A 17,054-nucleotide genomic window follows, 5' to 3' on the forward strand; every position below is an offset into this window, starting at 1 on the left:
TACAGATCTTTATTGAATATTTTTTCTGCATTTATCAAAATGATCTTTTTTTTTTTAAATTGAACAATCGTGATATTCCTGAGTTCAACATTGCTCCTTATGTGCTTTCATAAACTGCTGAATTATACTTAGCATATCTCATTTAGTGGTTTTAAATCTATTTGGAAAGGAGCTTTAATTTTTTTTTTATAACATTCTTGTTTGTTTTGATGTCAAAGTTATACTTGTTTTATAAAATAAGTTGAGTGGCAGTTCTTCTGGTCCACATTGGACTTACTGTATCCTGGATCTAGGGGCTTCATTGACAAAGGAGCATTAAAGGCTACCCACTAGTATTTGAGTATCTTTTGTTAGCTATACTGACTCAAGAATGTCTCCAGTTGGCTGTGACCTTCTAGTGTTTTTTTTTATTATTATTATTTTTACTGTAAAAAAGAAAGAAGAAAAGAGAGAGAGAGAGAGACTAAGGAAGGAAGGAAGAAAAAAATAAAGAAAGAAAAAGAATGAACAGATAAGCAGAAAGAACAAATAAATAAAAAGGAACTATCCATTCATCAGCAAGAAAAAATCATAATCGATGGTTTGGGTTTATCTTTCTTAATCATTAGACTCTTTCATGGAGTTATTAACCACTTAAAAAACCTGTTTTTGTCTAAGATTGTTAGTCAAGGCTATTTCTTGAACCACGTCTTCCTTTCAGTTGGCTAAGTTGTTAAAGAAGAGAAAAACAATAATTGCAATGATTCTTTAATTTTATTTTATAGAGTGACTGGCTGCAGATTGCAACTACCATGTCAGACTCAGTAATTCTTCGCAGTGTGAAGAAATTTGGAGAGGAGAATCGTGGTTTTGAGTCAGATGAATCATGTATGTGGCCTTTTTCTCTCACTATTTCTTGTACAAAGAGAGGTTAGAACAAAAGTGGAATAAGCTAGTGAAGTTTCAAGGGGCCGAGAAAAATTATCAATGCTATTTAGAACTGTTACTGGATGTGTTCCTTACACACGAATGGGTGGTTCTTCCTAGAATCCATGTAATGGAATGTCTGAAAATGCTAAGGTAAAAATGCACGAAGTATGGGTGAATGAAAGTATCTCACCTATAAATATTTTTTTTCTAGGCAGAGTAGAGTAGGATTGTTTCCAACATTGGCTATCATTACTACCTTTACTCATATATTGTTATAATTAATTATAGTAGTAATTATTTCATGAGTGTTGTTCCCTGAGAGGAACTGTACCAAGATTGTGTTGGTTAGAATGAAAAAATGTGAAAGGGACCTGTAGCACTAGTACCAGTAGTGAGTACAGATGATTCTAAGCAATTCTCATTTTTTCAAAACAAATCTTATGATTTTACATTTTACAGAAGAAGAAAGTGAGACTTGGATAAATTTTTTAAAACGTGGCAAATATCACATGACTAATAATGAATGGAGCCATAGTCCTAATCCAGTTCTATCTGATTACAATACCCAAGATATTGATCTCCACATATACTATACTGTGTCTTTATTGATTTATTAATTAAATTAAATTAAATTAAAATGCCAGGGGAATCAGTGTGTGTATATACAGAGAGAGAGAGAGAGAGACAGACAGAGAGAGAGAGACAGACAGACAGAGAGAGAGAGAGAGAGAGAGAGAGAGAATGGAAGAAAGGAGGAAAACAAATAATCATTTTGCAATATTCCATGAATAAAAGTAATTTATAAAAATGTTTTCCAGAGTAAAATTGTTAATGACTCTTGCATTTTGTCGTTATTAATTGCTTTATGCATTGTTTTTATTCTGACAGATAACAATGACAAGAGTTCACGGTAAGTGATTATTTCAACAGTGCATCTTTTCTAGTCTAACTCCTTAATATTCCTATAAATGGTACAAAAAAAGATAATATTTTTATGCACATTGTACTTCCTGTAAAATGGTATAGATAATCAATTCTTTTTCTCTTTAAAACATTGCTATAATTTGATTTGAAAACCTTCTGGAAAATCCTTCGGGACTAGGCCCAAATCTCCCTTGTGTATCTAGGAAAAACCACAGAATTTTCGACCTAAGTGGACAGAGGTAAAGTTGGACACGTATGATTCCATGGGCATCAGGGAGGTCCCCAAATCCAAAATTCTTCCTACAGGCAAATAGTAGAAACCTAAAATTTAATTGTTAGATATTTTTGTTTAGTTTAAGAGTTTAAATTCTCATATAAAACATTTAATCATACTTTGGCATGAAGGCAGGATTAGATGGAGTCTAGTTTAGAAGACAGAAGAGAGGCACCAGGCAAGTTTCTGAAACAGAGGTGGTGGAAAGGGAGCGGTTGAAGGTATTTAAGAAATTTTAATTCATGGCAGAAGGAAGCGTTGGGTGTGGTAACATTAGCAGGAGATGAATCTATCTCCTAATAGACAATAGATGTGGTAATGTAGAATGAGAAGATCAGAGCAAAGTTTGACAAAGATGCTGAGGGTAATGGAAACAATCTCTAGAGGGATGAAGTACAATGTTGTGGATTGCGCTAAGGCTGCAGATCATATTCATTCATTCATTCATTTCACAAATATTAATTGAGGGCCTACTTAAGGTGTCAGGCACTAAAATCAGGTGCTGAAGATACAGAAAAGAACAAAATAGGCAAAAATCTCTGCCTTTGAGGAGATTACATTTCAGTGATGGAGGCATAATAAACACTGTAGATAAATAAAATATATAGTATGGTAGCTAGCGATAATCTATCACTTTCTTTTTACAAATAAAAAAGTAAACATGGAATGGAGATATGAAGTGATGTGCAGGGAAAGTTGAAATTTTAGACTTTGGTCAGGGAAGGCACCATTGAGAAAATGACTTTTGAGGGAAGATCTGAAGGAAGTGAGGGAATTGGCCATGCAGTTATCTGAAGAGAGGACTGATGATAGAAAATAGCAAGTTCAAATGCCCAGAGGTGGGAACAAATTTGGTATGAAAGAAGGTAAGCAAAGAGACCAGGTGGCTGAGGTGGTGACAACTGGAGGTTAGTCGGAGGAGACCAGGTCAGAGAGCCAATTAGCCAGATCATGGTGGGCGTTGGGCGTCTTGGCAAGGACTTTGGATTCTACTCTGACCTGGAAAGAAATCTTAGGGAGGGCAACCGAGTGCTAGGCACGGCATATGTTGACATCAGTTCACATGGTGGAGAGGTTGCCTCCAGTAGGACCAGAGCCTAGCTTCAGGAGGAGAGGGCAAACAGCTGGACAGATGCAGAGATGGGTTTCCACGGAAGGATTTGAGGAAAATAATTGAGGATGAAGATGAGAGTGTGATTCACCTGGAATGCAAAGGAATTCAAAATTCCTTTGGGGAAGGAAGCAAAATCGTGATAGGTTTTAGCAATTATACTAAATGAAGGGTGTAAGGGACTGCAGGTCTCCACTGAAGTGACAAATAGGTGTGGAAGGAGGAAGGAAGTGAGAAAACAAGATGCCAGTGTAGTCCCAGCCTGAGATGGAGTAGAGTCGTTCCTGATGAAAACAAGGTCAGGGTGTATCCAGGAATGCATGACTCAGGTGAAGTAGAGATCCCTGGAGTTGAGAAGGCAAAGGCAGGTTAAGTATAAGAATGAGAAATGAAATGAATGAAATGAAATGAATAAAAATTTTAGGAGAAATGAAATGAACAAGAAATACTAAGGAAATATGATTCTATTGGACAGCATGGGAGGGTTTTGTTTTTGGAATTTTTCATCATATCAACTCTGTTTAATATAGTTATAAATCTTTTTAAATGATAGAAGGAGTTTTAAATCAGCTAATCCAACCACCTCAACTTACCCACAAGAAAATGTAGGTAGAAATAGGTCAAGGCTCAAGTTTGAGCTCCAATAATTATTTATTGGAGTGCAGAGTACTTTTTATTTTCTCTCAGAGAAACCTCAATGAATCTCTACTGAACATGAGATTAGCTACGCTGAAATCTCTAGAAGAGGTAAATCTGAAGAATAGAAGCTTGTTTTTAAGATAACAGGTTTCGCAAGAATTTCTCAGCCAGTGGGCTCCTTTTTTTGTTTTTGTTTTTGTTTTTGTTTTCTTTCTAAAGAATGACTCATAAAATCAGCACCAAGTGAGAATTTCTTATTGTTTGGAAAGGATGGTCAGTAAATCCCTATATTTTTCTCCACAGGTTACAAAATAAGAAGAAAGGTGACAGCAGTCAAGTTGGCTTCTTTCAATTGGTAATAAAACTGTGCTGATTTATGACATACGTTTTGCAACTGTGAATTGTTCAGATCATGGAGGAGGTGTTAAATTTTTAGTCATATTGGCAGGTTTTTAACTACAGTGATTACTTTTTCAATCAAATTTGTCTCTGTGATAACATGCTGACTGGTAGTTAGAAATATATTACTGATTAAACACACGATTTCTATTTGGTAGATAAAAAATTGTCCTGGGAAATAATCACTAGGCCTATAATTATCATTTTAGTAAAGAAAATCATCACAGTAATCATATCATGTATATGTATTCTTATGACAAGTCTTTAGAAATTCCATTGTATAGGTATTTTTTCCAGATTTGCTCAGGGTAGAGGCATTGTTAGGCACACATAGGCATCTTTACTGTCAGTATCAGTTCTGGGAACCGATTTATGCTATTGCTGAATGCCCCAGAGAGCATATATACATGGCAATGGCATCAGTGCCCATGACTATTTCCCCCTTAAGTTGTGGATATAGGGCTAAGACTAAAGTCAGCTTTTAAGATAAAGAGAATGAGTTCAGAGACGAGGATCAGAGACGAGGAAAGAAATCACACAGAATAATAATGTAAGAGTGTGACGTTTTAGATAATTGATATACTGTTTATTTTGCTATAACTAGTGAGAACTCTGTTGTTCAGTTAAGATGATTCCCACAGAACTTGGTGTTGAATACTATTTATCAGAATCTAGTCACTAAAATTACATAGTCCTCCTACCTCTCCTGCTTTTCACCCATAGATGATCTTTGAATCCTTTGTTTTTCAAGTTTCGATTTTCTTCAACGACTGACATTTGGCTGATGTCTGTGGGAAGTTTATGCGCATTTCTCCATGGATTAGCCCATCCAGGCGTGCTACTCATTTTTGGCACCATGACAGATGTTTTTATTGACTATGACACTGAATTACAAGAACTCCAGATCCCTGGAAAAGCATGTGTGAATAACACCATAGTGTGGACCAACGGCTCCCTCCCCCAGAACGGGACAAATGGACTGCGCTGTGGGTAGGCTGCTATTTTTCATTTTTTACTTTTTCAGTTCGTATCTTAAGTTGTAATTCAAAACTTGTAAAGGGGACTTCATTGACTGAGCTGGAATGACATCTAACAGAGCAAACAGAAACATGAATTTCCCCAGGGCCAGAACAAGCTGATTGGCATGTTTGAACCCACACACTCAAGTTTGGGAATCAAAGGCTGGGCACGTCCTGGCTAGATAGATACTTGGAACAGTTCCCTCAGATGAATTGATATTTTGTCACTTTCATTTTTAAAAATGTCTACAGGCTTGATTCCAGATCATGAACAAATCCTTTTAAATCACTGACACTTGCATAATATTATCTCCTCTTAGAATCTTTCATTCACTCACTCGTTCAACCAAGATTTTTGTACACCAGCCATGTACCAGGAACTTGTGTGTCAAGGATACAGTGGTTATCTTAAGAATCATGGTCCTTATCTTCATGGAGCTTAGGTCTAGTCAGCGAAACCATCATTAAACCAATGATCTTTCAGATAAATATGTAGTTGCAAACTGGTTAGTGCTTGAGAGAAAAGTACCGGATAACATAAATGTGCAGAATTACACTTTAAAAAATACTAAGACTACTCCTGAGAAATAATTTTGTGTGTGTTTTGTAAACTTTTATTTATTTTAAGTGTGTTTTTCCAGGACCCACCAGCTCCAAGTCAAGTAGTTGTTTCAATCTAGTTGTGGAGGGTCCAGCTCACAGTGGCCCATGTGGGGTAGAACTGGCAACCTTGTTGTTAAGAGCACTGTGCTTTAACCAACTGAGCTAACCGGCTGCCCCAGAGAGATACATTTCTTAATGTCTAAATATGTATGCTTCTTTTTTAAATTTGGGAATAGGACTCAGAACAATTTGCACAAAAGAGAGACTCTTTTCAATGACAGGCTTTCGAGTCTTTCATTTATGTTGGAGGGCAGAAATGAACTGCTTTTTACACAGTGATATGACTATAAAATGTAAAGTTAATCACTTCCCCATTTGAAAAGAAAATGCATTCAGACTTCTGTATGGTGTAAATTGATCCAAAAATATTAATGACACTCAGGAAGATAAAATTTTTCAAGGGAAAATTCCTGAAAGTATATCCTGTTATAACTTATTATTATTATTATTATTATTATTATTATTATTATTATTATTCTGTTATGTCTTAAAATTTGGAAATAACCGTTAGAGGGGCAAAAATCAGAGACACATCCATGATATGATGTGCTCATAAATATTTATTAGATGAATTAAAGAATGAATCTACCTTTAATGTCTGCATCACTAGCATTCATTAGAAAGGAATTAACTGTGGCTACACCTTACTCACACCTTTCTGAGCCATATACTTGAAGGTGAACAAATAGTGCAAAACAAGTAAGGACTTTCAGAAGTTCATAGGCTTTGACTGAATCCACATGGTACCAAGCACGTCAGTGGAGATTTGCCCTTTTTTAAAAACAAATTTCGTATGATAACTGAAATTATGTAGACCACACCTTTCTTAGGCTATTTCTCTTCCAGGAACTTCTTTGATGAGTTCAGCACTTTAGTTGTAAGTTATTATGGTCGTTGACGTGATACTGTTACACTCCTGAGTTACTGGTTGTTTAGTTTTTATGTAGTAACGTCGCTGTGAAAATGGACTTGGGTGGGACAGAGGAGAAAGGAGAGGACATTTTTCTACCTGTAAGTAGTTAATATGCTCCAAAATTACCCAACTCTTTCACAACTTTCGTTCTTGAAAAAAAAAATATCACTAAAAGTACAATTTCTCCACTCATTATAATATGTATATTAGTTTTGGACTATGCAGGGCAACTCAATGATTTTATCAACATAAGCACGCATGTGTAGTGGTAAGAGCTGGGTTTTCTCTTTCATAATACTGGTTTCCACACATCAGTTGTAATCCATTGGATGGAATTTGTAAGAAAAAGCCTTTCAAATGGCTCTTAGTGAATAATACTGAAAAGGATTACAGAACATTAGGCCTTTTGATTAGCTGATCAGAATTTGTTTGCTCAGAATAGTCAAACAATAAGGTAAAAGAATGAGAGAAGATGAAAGAAGAGGAAGTCCAAATATCACAAGGCAGTTTACTTTTATCCAGTTAAAGTGTAAACACTCAAATGGAAGCTGCAGTCTTGTGACATACCATCATGTCTGCCGTATTCTATTGGTTACACAGTAACCTGGTACAATTTGGGAAGGGACTACACAAGAGTATGAATACCAGGAGATAAGAATCATTAGGGGCTCTTGGAGGCTGATTACCACAGCCATTGGGAAGCTCATGTTTTTACTTGCACCACATATGGATGCATCAAGGTAGAAATCTGAGCCTGTACTTTCTCTCAGATTTCAGTCTATTTTCTTAGCAATGTACATGTAGCTTATGCATTCAAGGACTCTTTTTTGAAGTAAGACACTTAAGACATTTTAAGACCACACACTTTTAAAAAATAACTTTTTTGAGATACAATTCACATACCATATAATTCACCCCATTTAATGTGTACAGATCAGTGGTTTCTATTATATTCACAGAGTTGTACTTCCATCACCACAATTAATTTTTGAGCATTTTCATTACCACAAAAAAGAAACCCTATCCACTTTAGCTGTCATTCTCTAATTCCCCATTGCCCTCAGCCCTAGACAACTACTAATCCATTTTATGTCACTGTAGAGTTGCCTATTCTGAATATTTCATATAAATGGAATCATACAGTATGTGGTCCTTTTTGACTACCTTATTTAATTTAGCGTAACATTTTCAAGGCTCATCCATGTTGTATCATGAATTAGTAATTCACTTCTTTTTTATTGCTGAATAATATTTCTTTGAATGGATATACTGCATTTTATTTATTAATTTATCAGTTGATGGACATTTAGACTGTTTCCATATTTTGGTTATTACAAATGATGCTGCTATAACCATTTTTTCATAAGGTTTTGTGTGGACTTGTGTTTTTATTTCTCTTGAGTATACACCTAGGAATTGCTAGGAGTAGAATTGCTGGATCATATCGTAACTATATGTTTAATCATTTGAGGAACTGCCAGACTGTTTTTCAAAGGGACTGTACCATTTTACGTTCTCTCTAACAGTGTATGGAAGATACAGTATCTTCACATCCTAACCAACACTTGTTGTTATCTATATTTTGATTGTAGCTCTAGCAGGCTAAATAATGGCCCCCGAAAATATCTAGGTCCTAATACTTGGAATCTATAAATATTACGTTATGTAAGAAAAAGGGTCTATGCAGATGTGATTAAGTTAAAGATCTTGGGATGGGCCCTAAAAGCAATCACAAGTGTCCTAAAGTTACTAAAAGGGAGGCAGAGGGAGATTTAACTATAGAGAGGAGAGGCAAAATGAGTATAAAGGAGAAGATTGAAGTGATGTCACAAGCCAAGGAATATCAGCAGCTAACAGAAGCTGAAAGAGGCAAGAAATAGATTCTGCACTAGAGTTTTTAGAGGTAGCACAACCTTGTCAGCACCTTAATTTTGGCCCAATGAAGCTGATTTTAGACTTCTGGCCTCATGAAATATGAGAAAATAAATTTCTCTTGTCTTAAGACACCAATTTTGTGGTAATTTGTTCCAGCAGCCAAAGGAGACTAATACAATAGCTGTACTAGTGAGTGTAAAGTGGTATCTCATTTTGGTTTTGATATGCATGGCTAATAGTGATGGCTACTGGTGTTGAGTATCTTTTTAGGTAGTTATTGGCCATTTGTACATTTTCTTTGAAGAAATATCTATTCATATCATTTGTTCAGTTAAAAATTCGGTTATATATTTTTTTATTATTGAGTTATAAGTGTTCTTATGTATTCTAAACATAAGTCTCATCAAATATATGGCTTGCAAAATTTTTTCTCTCATTCTTTGGTTGACTTTTCACTCTCTTCATGATGATTTTTGAAGTACTAAAGTTTCTGATTTTATTGTTGTACAGTTTATCTATATTTTCTTTTGTTGCTTGTGATTTTGGTGTCATATCTAAGAAACCAATGCCAATCCAAGGACATGAAGATTCATACCTATGTTTTATGTAAGATTTTTAAGAGTTTTGCTCTTATATTTAAGCCTATGCTCCATTTATTAGTAAACTTTTGAATAGGGTGTGCGGTAGGGATCCAACTTTTTCCACAGGGATAGACAGTTTTTCCAGCATCATTTGTTGAAAAGACTATGCTTTTCCCATTGAATAGTCTCAGAACCCTTGTCAAAATCAATTTACCATAAATGTGAGGGTTTATTTCTGAACCCTCGATTCTACTATTGTATATGTCTGTCTTTATGCCAGTAAATACAGTTTCAATTACTGTAGTTTTATAGTAAGTTTTGAAATTAGAAAGTGAGTCTGCTATAATAACTTTGTTCTTTTTCAAGATTGTTTTGGGTATTCTGGATCTCTTGGATTTTCATATGAATTTAAAGATCCGTTTCTTTAATTTCTCCAAAGAAGTAAGCTGGGATTTTGATAGGGATTGTATTGAATCTGTAGACCAATTTGGGGAGTGTTGCCATCTTAATAAAATTAAGTCTTCTGATCCATGAACATGGAATGTCTTTCCATATATTCAGGTCTTCCTTAATTTTTTTCAACAATGCTTTGAACTTTTCAGAATATAAATTTTGCACTTTAGTTAAATTTATTGTTAAGTATTTTATTCTTTCTGATGATATTGTAAATAGAATTTTTATCTTAATTTCATTTTCACTTTGCTCATTACTACTGCACAGAAATACAATTATTTTCATATGTTGATCTTTTATCCTACACCTTGCCTTGCTGCACTATTTATTAGTTCTAATGGGTTTTTAGTGTAATCTGATTTTCCATACCAGATCACGTCATCTGCAAATAGAAATTTTGGTACTTCTTCCTTTCCAATCCAGATATCTTTTATTTCATTTTCTTGCCTAATTACTATGACCAAAACCTCCAGTTCAATGTTGAATAAAAGTGGTAAGTGTACACATTCTGTGTCTTGTTTGTCATCTTAGGAGGAAAAAATTCTGTCTTTCACCAATGAGTAATACATTAGTTGTGAGATTTTCATAGATGCCCTTTATAACGGGGAGGAAATTCCATTCTATTCCTAGTTTGTTGAGTGTTTTTAACATTAAGGGGTGTCAAATTTTGTCAAATGTTTCTTCTGAATCTATTAAGATGATGATGTGATTTTGTCTATTTTAATATTAATATGGTATATTACATTGATTGATTTTCCAATGTTCAAACACCCTTGTATTCCTGGGTAAATCTGTTTGACCATGATGTATAATATTTTTAACATGCTGCTGAATTTGATTTGCTAGTATTTAGTTGAGGATTTTTGTGTCTATATCTATAAGAGATATTGACCTGTATTTTTTTTTCCCTTGTAGTGTCTTTGTCTGCTTTTGGTATCCAGTAATAATGGCCACATAGAATGAGTTGAGAAGTGTTTTCTTCTCTTTTACTCTTTTGGAAAAGTTTGTGAAGAATTGCATTAATTCTATAAATACTGTGTTCCCCCGAAAATAAGATCTAGCTGGACCATCAGCTCTAATGCGTCTTTTGGAGCAAAAATTAATATAAGACCCGGATTATTTTACTATAATATAAGACCGGGTCTTTAATAATATAATATAATATAATATAATATAATATAATTCAATAAAGTACCAGGTCTTATATTAATTTTTGCTCCAAAAGACGCATTAGAGCTGATGGTCCAGTTGGGTCTTATTTTCGGGGAAACATGATATTTGTTAGAATTTATCAATGAAGGATTTGATTCAATCCTGAGCTTTTCTTTTTTGAAAGGTTTTAAATACTGATTCAATCTCTTTCCCTGTTATAAATCTAGTCAGATATCTGATTTCTTTTTGAATTAGTTTCATTAGTTTTGTGCTTTCTAGGTATTTATGCATTTCATCTAAGTTATCTAACTTGTTGGCATAGAGTTGTTTAAAGTATTTGTTTTATGATTATTTTTTATTGCTGTAAAATCAGTAGTAAGGTCCATCTTTCATTTCTGAGTTTAACAGTTTAAATCTCTATTTTTTTTTTCTTGGTCAGTCTAGCTAAAGGTTTATTGATTTTGTTTATCTTTGTGAAGCAATCACTTTGGCTTTATTCTTTGTATTTTCTGTATTTTTCTATTCTCTATTTCATTTGCTTTCGCTCTGCTCTGTACTATTTCTGTCCTTCTGCTTGTTTTAGGCTTAGTTTTCTCTTCTTTTCCAGTGTCTTAAGAAGAGACATGAAATTATTGATTTAAGTTTTTTTTAATATGAGCAATTAGAGCTATAAATTTCCCTCTAAGAACTGCATTAGCTGCATCCCATAAGTTTTGTATGTTATGTTTTCATTTTCATTTATCTCAAAGTATTTTCTAGTTTCTCTGGTGATTTTTTTTTTTTTACTGGTGAGTTACTTCTGAGTATATTATTTTATTTCTACATATTTGCAAAATTGCCCCAATTTTTGCTAATTTCTATTTTCATTTCATTGTGATCATACAACATACTTGGTATTATTTTAATCCTTTTAAATTTATTGAAGCTTATTTTATGGCCTAGCATGTGTCTATCCTGGAGAGTGTTCCATGTACATTTGAAAGAAATGCGTATTCTGATGTTATTAGATGGAGTGTTCTAAAGATCTCTGTAATGTCTAGTTGATTTATAATGCTGTTCAAGTCTTCTATTTCTGTTAATCTTCTACCTCGTTGTTCTATCCAATACTGCAATTGTGGAATTATAGTAGTCACTGACTATTATTGTTGACTATTTTTTCCCTTGAACCTGTCAGACTTTGTTTCATGTGTTTTGGGATTGTGTTGTTAAGTGAATATATGTTTACAATTGTTAGCATTTCCTGATAGATTGACTCTTTTATCGTTATAAAATGGTATTTATCTCTAACAACAATTTTTAGAATTTGTTTTGTCTAATATTAGTATAGCCCCTCCTGGTTTTTTATGGTTTCTCTTTTCCATGATGCATCTTTTCCCATCTTTTCTACTTTCAACTTGTTTGTATCTTTGAATCTAAAATGTGTCTCCTATAGCCTATAGTTGGAACTTGTTGGTTTTTTTAGTTAGTTAGTTTTTTAATCCAGTCTTACAATCTCTACTTTTTGATTGGATTGTTTAATCCATTACATATAAAATGATCATAATACTCTGAAAAGTGAAGAAAAGTAGGCAGAATGACTAGAGCTCTCACAACTGAAGTAATGACATGGTTGCAAGTTCCCTGGTTTTCTTTAAGCTTCATAAATACCAGGTTGGATGCTGGGGAAGCTGGCAACCTGGAAATACCAATGAGTATAGAACAAAAAAATATTCCTCCCAAATCCTGTTTTCTCTAGATAATGGACCAGAAAAAGGAAGCCTAACAGAAAATTTTTAGACAGTAACTACTCTTCTCCAGACAAACAGCACAGAGAGAGAGGAAAAAAAAGGTAACCTCACTCTCACCCATGGCAGCAAATGTTGAATTCGGAGCCTAGACTTCCACCCTTGCCAAGTGGTAATCAGCCACTCCCCACACCTGTGGTATCAGTGGAGAACATGTGGAGACAAGAACCATCGCCCACTGTGATGAGGCCTCTCTCCCCCTACCTTCTAGGGTGGGGTCAGAGAGTCAAGACATTCACTACCACCCCCATGGAAGGGGAAATCAAGACATTCTCAGATAAAGGAAATGAAGAAAATTTATTGCCAGCTGACTTACCCTTATAGGATGGCTAAAAGAAGTTCTTTAAACAGAAAGAAAACAATAAAAGAAGAAATCTTGGCCATCAGAAAGGAAGAACATAGTTAGCAAAATCATGCATAAATACAGTAGACTTTTCTCCTCTTGAGTTTTCTAAATTATGTTTGATGGGGGAAAACTATAACACTATCTGAAATGGTCCTATTATAACACTGTCTGACGTGTATAATTTGCAAATAGTAAAGACAATTATATTACTAACAGGAGACAATAAAGGTATATGAAGGGAGGTAATATTTCTATGCTTTGTTCAAACTGGTAAAATGACAACACAGACTATAGTAAGTGACATACTTATAATGTAATTTCTAGAGCAACCACTAACAAAGCTATACAATGATATACACTTAAAAACACTATAGATAAATCAAAACTGAATTTTAAGAAATGTTTGACTATCCCATAAGAAAGCATGAGAAAAGAAACAGAGAAATAAAAAAGAAAGAACAAATAGAAAACAAAAGATTAAAATAACATACTTGAGCCCTAACATATCAGTATTTAGTTTAAATTTAAATGGTCTAAATATGCCAGCTAAGACAGAGATTGGCAGAACGTATTTTAAAGCATCACCAGCTATATGCTGTCTACAGGAAACTCACTTTAATTATAATAATATAGGCAGGTTAAAAAAAAGAATGAAAGAAGTTTTATCATGCAAACATTAATCAAAAGAAAGAAGAAGCTATATTGATATTAGATAAAGTAGACTTCAGAACAAAGAAAATTAGCAGACACAAAGAGGGTCATTATACAATGATAAAAAGGTCAGTCCACCAGGAAGACATAACAATCTTAAATGTAGTATACACCAAGCAACAGAGATGCAAAATATGTGAAGCAAAATCTTACAGAACTGAAAGGAAAAATAGACAAATCTAAAATCATAGTAAAGACTTAAATACATATCTTTCAACTATTGATAAAACAATGGGACATAAAATCAGCAAAGATATAGAAAAACTCAATACCAGTGACCAACATAACCTAATCATTAATAGGACACTCCACTCAATAACTGTAGGATACACATTCTTTTCAAGTGCCTATAGAGCATATACCAAGACAGACCATGCCCTGGGCCATAAAACAAACCTTAACAAATGTAAAATTGAAGTAATATAGAGTGGGTTCTCTGGCTATGATGGAATCAAGCTATTAGGTTGGTGCAAAAGTAATTGCGGTTTTTGCAATTATTTTTAGCCTTTTAAACTGCAATTTCTTTTGCACCAACATAGTAGAAATATATAACAGAAAGGTAGCAGGAAAGACCCCAAATGATTGGAAATAATAAATACTTCTAAATAACCCTTGGGTCAAAGAGGAAGTCTCCAGGGAAAATTTCTAAAAATTGAACTGAAATGAATGAAAAGGAAAACACAAAATACCAAAATTTGTGAAACACACTTAAATTAGTGCTGAGAGGAAAATTTATAGCACTAAATGCATACATTACAAAAGAGGGAATGTCTCAAATTAATCATCTATGGTCCCAACTCAGAACCTAAAAAAGAAAGAGCAAAATAAATCCACAGCAAGCAGATGAGAGGGTATAATAAAAACAAACAAACAAACAAACAAACAGAAAAACAGAAAAAAAAATCCAGGAAGGCAATGAAACAAAGAGCTGATTCTTTGAAAAGATCAATGAAATTGACAAACCTTTAGCAAGGCTGACAAAGAAAAGAGGAAGAAGATAAAATTACCAATATTACGAGTGAAAGGTGAGATCAGTGCAGACCTTGCAGACATGTAAAGGATAACAAAGAACTACTATAAACAGGTCTACACACTTAAATTTGACAACTTAGAGAAATGAACCTGTTGCTTGAAAACACAAACTACTACAGCTCAACAAATAGGATATAAGTTTTCATGGTAAAATTCTCCCTAATGTCTAAAGAAGAATAACACCAATTTTATACATTATTTGCCAAATAATAGGAGGGAACACATCCCAGTTTGCTTTATGAAGCTAATATTATCCTGACACCAAAACCAGACAAAAATATTACAAAAAAGAAACCTACAGGTTACTATTCCTCCTGAATATAGATGCAAAATCTTAACAAAATATTAGCAAATAGAATTCAGCAAGGTACAAAAAGATTTACACACAATAACCACATTGAGTATATTCTAGAAAAGCAAAGCTGGTTCAATATTTGAAAAACAATCAATGTAATCTATCATGGTAATAGGCTAATAAAGAAAACCACATGGTCATCTCCACAGATGCAGAAAAAGCATTTGAAAAATTCAATATCCGTCCATGATAAAAACTCTTAGAGCACTAACAGTAGAAGGATCTTCCTCAATTTAAAAAAGAGCATCTACAAAAAATTCAACAGCTGGCATTATACTTAATAGTAAAAAATTGGGTACCTCTCTCTAAGACTGGCAAAAAGGAAAGGATATATGCTCTTGCTATTATTATTTAACACAGTGCTTGAAGTTCTAGCCTGTGCAATAAGGAAGGAAAGGAAATAAAAGGAACACTGATATAATACTTAACACTACTGAATGGTACACTTAAAAATGATTAAGACGGTAAAATTTATGTTATGTGTTTTTTTTACTATAATTAAAAAATTTAAAGATGTAAAAGGAAGAAATACCATCACTATTGGCAGATGACATGATTTGTGTGTGTGTGTGTGTGTGTGTGTGTGTGTGTGTGTGTGTATAAAAGTTTACTATACATACTGGGTTTGTCAGAATTATAGACTAGTTTGCCTTAGGCAGATGAAATGATTTTTCAACACAGAAAATCCCAAAGAATCTATAAAAATCTCCTGGAACCAATAAGATCAGCAAAGTCACAGATGCACATACAAAATTCTATGTTATTTTTATATGCTAGCAACAAACGTGTGGTTACCAAAATTCAAAATATAATGCCATTTTCAACTGCTTAAAATTTTTAGGTATAAATCTAGCAAAACATGTACAGGACTTGTAGACTGAAAACTGCAAAATGCTGATGAAAGAAATCAAAGACCTAAATAAATGGAGAGACATACCGTGTTAATCAATTGGAAATTTCAATATAGTAAAGATGTCAACTCCCCCAAATTGACATACAGATTTAATACAATTCCTATCAAAATCAAGATATTTTGTAGATGCAGACAGGGTTACTCTAAAATTTACATGAAAAGGCAAAAGAACTAGAAAATCTAAAATAATTTTGAAAAAGAAGAATAAAATGTGAGGAAACAATCTACCCGTTTCAAGACATGTTATATAGCTACAACAATCAAGGATGTGTGGTATTGACTGAGGAGTGACTAGAGAACTCAGAAATAGACTCAAGCAAATATGTCTAACTGATGGTTGACAAAGGTGGAAAAGCAATTAAATGGAGGAAAGAGGAAGTTTTATCAAATAGTGCTGAAGTAATTACACATTCATAGGCAAAAAATGAACCTACACAGAAATTAGCTCGAAATGGATTATAAACTTGTGTAAAAAATAAAGTATGAAATTTTTAAAAAATACATAGAAAACCATTTTCAGGTCTGTGGCTAGAGAAAGCTCTTGTTCCTCCTGCCACCAAAAACAATCCATAGGGAAAAATCAATAAATTGGACTTCATCAAAATTGAAATTTTTTAATTGTCATAATGATCACAAATTATTATATGACCCAGCAATTCTACTCTTGGAGATTTATCCCAGAAAAATGCAAACATATGTTCACATAAAGACTTGTACACAAAGGTTTACAGAAGCTTTATTTATGATAGACAAAAACTAGAAACAACCCAGACATTCTTCAATGGGTGAGTCATTAAACTGTGATCCATCTATACCATGAAATACTACTTAACAATAAAAAGGAATGAACTACTAGTCAAACTTGAAAGAATTATGCTGAGTGAAAAAAAGCCAATCCCAAAAGTTACATGCTGTGTGATTCCATTCATACAGCATTCTTCAAATGATAGAACTATATCAATAGAGGACAAATTAGTGGTTATCAGGGGTTAGAGGAAGAG

General features: G+C 33.8%; 1 protein-coding gene across 5 annotated transcripts in view; it reads left to right on the forward strand.

Moving 5' to 3' along the window:
* Positions 1-762: 762 nt before the first annotated feature.
* The window catches only part of ABCB11 (ATP binding cassette subfamily B member 11), a 74,778-nt gene continuing 58,486 nt past the window's right edge, over positions 763-17,054 (forward strand). For all 5 annotated transcript variants that reach the window (XM_033112698.1, XM_033112699.1, XM_033112700.1 and 2 more), the window contains exons 1-4: positions 763-867; positions 1,798-1,819; positions 4,161-4,212; positions 5,008-5,246. In XM_033112698.1, the coding sequence (XP_032968589.1) occupies positions 792-867; positions 1,798-1,819; positions 4,161-4,212; positions 5,008-5,246 (389 nt within the window). In that variant the 5' untranslated portion in view covers positions 763-791. The remainder of the gene's footprint in view (positions 868-1,797; positions 1,820-4,160; positions 4,213-5,007; positions 5,247-17,054) is intronic.

The sequence above is a fragment of the Rhinolophus ferrumequinum genome, chromosome 8 (assembly GCF_004115265.2).
Source record: "Rhinolophus ferrumequinum isolate MPI-CBG mRhiFer1 chromosome 8, mRhiFer1_v1.p, whole genome shotgun sequence".
Lineage (NCBI taxonomy): Eukaryota > Metazoa > Chordata > Mammalia > Chiroptera > Rhinolophidae > Rhinolophus > Rhinolophus ferrumequinum.